The sequence below is a fragment of the Cyprinodon variegatus genome, unplaced genomic scaffold (assembly GCF_000732505.1).
Source record: "Cyprinodon variegatus isolate N-32 unplaced genomic scaffold, C_variegatus-1.0 Scaffold815, whole genome shotgun sequence".
NCBI classification, from domain to species: domain Eukaryota; kingdom Metazoa; phylum Chordata; class Actinopteri; order Cyprinodontiformes; family Cyprinodontidae; genus Cyprinodon; species Cyprinodon variegatus.
The window spans coordinates 230,048-236,630 of record NW_015151268.1 but is presented as its reverse complement, the minus strand read 5'-3'; the positions used below and the strand labels follow the sequence as shown (position 1 = coordinate 236,630).

General features: G+C 40.0%; 1 protein-coding gene across 1 annotated transcript in view; it reads right to left on the bottom strand.

The window, feature by feature from the left end:
• LOC107098842 (puromycin-sensitive aminopeptidase) overlaps positions 1–6,583 on the bottom strand; it is a 29,055-nt gene that overhangs the window by 17,976 nt on the left and 4,496 nt on the right. The window contains exons 2-5 of the mRNA XM_015396701.1: positions 3,836–3,920; positions 3,668–3,745; positions 3,444–3,565; positions 1,855–1,962 (exon numbers count right to left, since the gene is read on the bottom strand). Coding sequence (XP_015252187.1) covers positions 1,855–1,962; positions 3,444–3,565; positions 3,668–3,745; positions 3,836–3,920 — 393 coding nt within the window. The remainder of the gene's footprint in view (positions 1–1,854; positions 1,963–3,443; positions 3,566–3,667; positions 3,746–3,835; positions 3,921–6,583) is intronic.

Sequence of the window (6,583 nt, the reverse complement as noted above, 5' to 3'; positions counted from 1 at the left end):
AAACAGGGGCTGTGTCCTAATGTCCGTGTCATTACCCGATCCATCCCGGAAGCACGATCCGTCATCTTACGCCCTCAATTTTATTTTGGTAAAAAGAGCTAAATGACGTTTTTCTCTCCCTGAAAATATTTAACGTACTAAAATATAATAAGTTAAAGGTTAATAATGTATTTCATGAGAAAATAACGCCTTTAAATCCTGTTTTATCAGTCGTCTCTGCCCAATCTGCACAGAAATGGGATCCTACTCTCCTTTGGAGAGTTAACTCTTTTGGCTTTGGATTTAAACAAATTTAGTCTTTTTGAGTTTTAGGTTTTCCTTTAGTGTTAACATTATGGTATGTAGTGTGTAATCTAAATAAAGAAACAACTAAAATGCACATAAACATGGTTGAATCAGATTTTGCCGGACTGCTCTGAGCATGTCCCATGATGATGTCAGAGAAGCAGTTTAAGAAGAAAATGTAAAAAGCATCAAAATTGTCTCACAAATGTCATAAAACATTTTTAAACGATGTGCATTAGCATTCTTTAGGGAGTTTAAACATGCAAAACATGTTCGCTTTTATTATCCTGATGCCTGCAGTTTGGATTACGTACATGGAAAACACCTTCCAGCCTTCTTTGCTGTTTTTTAGCCAGGTCTGTCACTGCCAGCCTTCAGTTGGCATGAGCAAGAATTTGACTCATCAGTTCCAAAGAAAAGGAGCAACGATGCTCAGAACAATGATCAACATTCAGTTTTTGCTTTTTTTGGTTCCTTGGCTTTAATCAAAGAAGCCATTTCTCATCTCTCACACGGAGCCACAGCGAGCTCTGTCTAACCGTATACTCCTCCTATCAGTGCAGAATCCTCTGGGTTGATTCTGGCATCTTAACCAAAAATAATTATTTTTAGGAAACCTTTAAAATTCATTAACTAATTATTACCATCTATTAATTTTTCAGATAAATTAATATTTTTTATTCTGCACCACTCTAGCTGTTCAGCAGATGGATCATTTCTGAAAAATTAACTGTTTTGGTGAAAATGTTGACCTCTTTAGTTTTGTTGTGTTATTTCTGTATTAATTGTAGATTTTAAAACATACCAAATATTTTCTCCTCAGAAACTCAAATCATATTTCATACCAGTTTGGTCTTTTAAATGTTTTCAGAATAAAAGAACAATGTTTGGAAATCAATCATTAACAGCCCAGAATGAATCATCCCTGCTGGTGAGCGAATGTAAACTTCTGATTTTCTCTGTAAATCTATAACTGCTGCTGGAATGTTAACTATTGTTGTTAATATTATTAGAAAGAAAAAAAGGATCCCCACCGTAGAGCCATACATTAAACCTTTGATCTGGCTCCATGAAACTCTCCAAACTCTTCATGTTTCCATGATTAAAGAGGAAACATGCAGCTTTCTCTGCTTGGAGCTGCAGACTCCTATTTGTCTTTCATGTAGATAAGAAATTTACCAGGCGGACATGAAGGGATATCTAGGTGTAAATGTTGGCTATAAAGATTCCTGTTTCATCAGATGCTCCTGCTCTGACAGACTCTTAGTTTTCGGGATTTGATTCAGCAGGTTTGGCTCCACAGCAAACATCAGGTAAGCCGTAGGCCATGACAGGCGGGGTGGAAAATAACCATCTGATAATGGCTGCTGATTAAATGCAGCTGTGAATGCTTTCAGTTGAGACTGCCACCCAATGACTAAGCTCACCGTACACATAAATATAACATTAGCCTGAGGGGACGTAGGCCGTCTGCCCTGTGTTATGCAAACTATGAAGGAGGACAAACACAGACGTCAGGGAGCTGGCAGCAGGGAGTCAGCCACAGAGAGGTGTGAACAGATGACGTACCATATTGGACAAGGCTACTCTGTCCTTGGGAACTATCAGGGAGATGTCAAAGGTGGCTTTGATGGCGGGCTCATCCCAACAGGGAAAAGCTCTGCGAGCGTCTGTGGCCTGAAGGAGAAAAAGAAAGAGGCAGTTAGGAGGGAGGTTTTTTTCATTTATTTATGAGGCTTCGTCACTGGATGAGTAATGAAAGAAAACTGCATCGGTTAAAGAAAGGCTACTGTTCACTTTACATCTACTTTTAAGGCTAGGCTCAAAACTTTCCTTTTTGATAAAGCTTCTAGTTAGAGTGGCTCAGGTTATCCTGAGCTATCTCTATAGTTATGCTGCTATAGGCTTAGACTGCTGGAGGACATAGGGACCCCTATTTCATCATTCTATCTCTATTCTTCCACTCTGCAGAAACTGTTAGTTCAGTCTCTAACATTCTGCTCTCTCTGCTTTTTCTCAAAGTAGCTTCATGTTTGGCTGTGACTCCATCCTGGAGAGAAATGGTGCTGCTGCCATCAACACCATTTTTTATAGATGTTGTAGATCGCCGTGTTTTTCAGTATAGTCCAGTTTCTCTGATTGTGACGGGCTGGATGTGCTCTCTTCATGGGAGCTGGCTTGGAACTTGTCTCCCTGGCTGTGTGTTTTTTGGTACGGGGCCGCCTGTGGAGCTGGTTGAGAGTTGCCTTCTGTGTGTCTGCTTCTTTTTCTATGTCTGCTTCTGTCTCCTTGAACCAGACTTCAAGAACCAGACTCACGCTGCGTCTGGTTCCGCAAATCCGAACCAGATAAAAGTAAAAAATTTCCACTGGGGATAGGGAGATATATATATATATATATATTTTTTTTTTTTTGTTGTTGTTTTTTTTCTATGCTGTAAATGCTTAATTAGCCATAAATGTCATAAATGATGAAGAGTCTGTTGATTTACACTAAATTAGGTTAAATCTGTTAGGAAAAATGCATCTTCAGAGTAAGCAAGTCGGATTTGGATTCAGGACATTTATCTTTTCGGCTGATTTCTGATGGAGATGATGTGATGCTGATGGACGGCAGCTCGCTGGAGACAATCAGACATTTCTCCAGTCTGGGGCTGAACTCTTAACCTCCAACATACAGAGCAGGATTTATCCTCCCAACCAGGGAGGGGCACGCTGCTGTGGTTTCACTACCGACTACCACTGGTTAATGGGAATTAAACTGGAACATTGTTTCCTCAAACCCCAATTATTTAACAGAATAAAACACCAACCAAACCTCATTCAACTAAAACATATTTCTAATGCTGAAGGAAAATTAAATGCCACTTCCATCACTCAGGGTCGCTATGACACCCAGAAAGGAACTCTACTGTTCAACCAGGAAAGGAATCATTGTGACAGATGTGGCACCATTTAACGTAAATTAAACAGCCTTCCTAAAGGTAAAGATAACAATTTATTGGTAAGAAGCTCGGATCAAACAAAAGAAACACATTTCCTCATCCTTCATATTAATTTTGGCTCATCTGCAGAAGTTAAATTCCCTTTCCTGTGAATCAATCAGCCTCAGCAGGTTGATGCAGCAGAAGAGCTAAAGTCTTTCCCACATCCACTCACCTCAAACTGTGTGACAGCTGCATAGCGGGTCTCTCCAGCAGCTGTTGTGTATTTACTCCTATAGAAGCCTTTCATTTTGTCGTTTAGTTCCCCCACAAAGTCGATCTTCAGCGTGCCGGAGCCTGTGGAGGTTAAAACAGAGAGAGCACCGCTGTTTGTTCAGGGAGCCATTCTTCTACAGCCGATCAAAACCCAAAACCAGGACAGGAAGAGTCCATCCTTACCTTTCTGTAGGGCACTGGGAAACGACAGGGTGACTTTCTCATCCTCGTTTTGATAGTTGAAGCCTGTGGCATTGATTTCTACATCAAGGCGAACAGAGAGAAATGAATCAGCTTAATACCAACGATGAGATGACGACAGGAAGAAAAGCAACAAAGTTGGATCCTCACCGTCTCCTCCGTCTGGTGCAAAGGAAGCTGTGATAATGTCGATATCAGCGCAGTTCATCACAATCTGATTCGTAGCCTGTGTGACCTGGAAATGTTGACAGAAAACAGCTTAACGTACATTTAGAAAATCATTTGCAGAGGGACGTTAAATTCTAAACGCTGGGAAAGGTCCGGCGTTCCTGCAGATTAACTCCTGTCGGAAAAATTTAGCTTGCAAAGAAACCCAGAATGTAAATGAAGCCATGTCTGAATCCTGCACTTTGCTCTGAAACACGAGCAGAGGCTGAAAGGCATCCTGCACGTTTACAGGCCTGGAAGCACAGCTGTTCTTCCACCCGACACCCCCCAGCTGTGGTTCCCAGACCGTGGAACTGGGACCGACTTCAGCAGGACTCTGAGGAAACTTCATCACTGACTGCTTTCAAAGTAAATCAGGATCATTATAAGGGACGTGGTGGATGGATGAAAAACAAACAGCTGCTGATTGAAGCCAACTTTTGATTTAGAAACTTTGATCTGCTGACAAATAACCCAACTATGCCTAAAAATGCTCAGTTTCCAAGCTAGTATGTCTGCTAGATTAGCTAATAGCTATATTTGGTTCCCATAGTGACCAGTAACAGTATTACCACCTTAAAATACATCAGAAAGCATTAGAGCTGGGAGAAATGTACATCAGATCTCAACACAATAGAGGGTGATATTATTCTGATGATAAAAGTGACGAGAAAAAGAAACCTTCTTCCCAGTCATTGTCATTTAGCTCTGAGACTGCTAACCACAACCATCAGAGCCCCACTGCACAAATGATTCTTCAAGAATAAAGACACCAAAATAAGTATAATTTTATCAAAAATATCTCATTCATATATCCGATCTGTCAATCACCCAAAGGAGAAAACTGAAAGAAAAAAAATAAAACTGTAAAATAAAAATAAAAAATGTGACAATTTTTTCCTTTTTTTTTCATTGTTTATTTAAATTAATTTTTTAGACGATAATTCAAAATTCTAATAATGAAAATAAAGGATATGACAGCTTTTAAACCATTTTTAACTCTAAGAGAAAAGCTATTAGCCTGAAGATGCTTTGCTAACATTACTAGGAGCAACTAGGAAAAAAACAGTGTCTGAAGAGGCGGGACTTCCTGAATTGTAGCCAATCACAGACAGTTTACATTCTCAGGCTGGTTCCCCTTCAAAGAGACAAAAGTGGACATGATGCACAGAAGCAGGTCCACAGTCAGCAGGAGAGAAGAGGGCAACAGAAACATCATCAACTCAGGCTTGTGACACGTTAAGGAACTCATGGTTTGGAATCTGAACCCATAAAATGATAAAAAATGTATTAGAGTAGTTTTACAGTTTGTGTTTGAAATAAAACTGCTAATAAATAGTATTTATTATGCATGTGCCCTTTAGGCAGGAATCTGACTGCTCAGTTATGGAGGCTACATCTGTAGCCTCCACGGGCATGGAGGCTATAGATGGAGGAGATAGAGCTCATGATTCGATCCAAACCCTGGGAGGCGTCAGCTCTCTGCCTTCTTCCTGTAAAACCACTGATTACCTGAAACTACTAGAAACACTAAACCTTTATAGCAAGAAGAAACCAACTTTGGAACCTGGAAATCCAACTTCTAGGAACCGTTTTTTTTAAACATTCTAACTTTGTTTAAAGGTTGACGTAAAAGTGGGATACATGATAAGACCAAACCCTTTAACCAAACATGTACGTGTTTGTTGTAAAATGAGATAAATGAATCGTCCATCTCATTTCCAGATGTGCACATATGTCTTTGACATCTGGCAATGGTTCAGATATAAATCTATTTTCAAAGAATTATGCAAATATAAAACTATTTTAACACAAAAGAAATCTTGTGCCTTGAAAAACGTTTCCATAAGCATCAATGAACTGGTATCACTGCTTTGATGTGTTTCTTACAAAGAGAATCGTTCCTGAAAAACAGAGTATTTCCTTAGGTTTTACTGGTATAGTGATTGATCCCAGTACCTCTGGGTCCCACCAGACTGAGTTAATTAATAGGCTGTATAAACACGGCACACTTGGAGGAACTGCGACACCGACAGTTTGAAGCTCAGGAGTTTTGACACGGCTGTCAGCTGTGAGCCTGACGAGGTGGAAAATAGGCTGCAATTAGGAAACCTGACAGAAGGCAGAGAAATGAGTCTATGAACAGGTTAGCTTAGCTTAGCCTGCAGACACCTGGACTGAGGTCATCATCTCAAGGACAGCGTCCAATATTTACAATCAACTCTCACACTTTCATCTTTCCATATCTACCACCTGCATCCAGTTATTATTAATACTGATATTATCATTGCAATCGGGGACAATAACTAATATTTACTGCTGTCATAAATTTCCTGTGAAAAACCACAGTGCTGACATTGCTTCTCTTCTTTGGTTAAAAACCAACAATCCAGAACTTCATGATGACCACGTGACTCCTAAAACAAAACAGCAGCTAGAAATAGAGACGGGTTGTGAAAAAGCTCCCAGTTTAACTGACAGCAGTGATGTTATCTAGATGAACATCATCAGCAGATACTGATGTCAACGCTGCAGATAGACTGAGCATCGTTAGCTTAAACTAGCATGGAACACAGCATCTTTGTTTTGAGACAAAAATAAAAAAGCTTCTCGCCAATATAGATTCATATGTTTTAAAGAACGAAGCAGCAGTGTTTGTGTTTGCAGAGCTGCGCTCCAGACTGCAAAGCA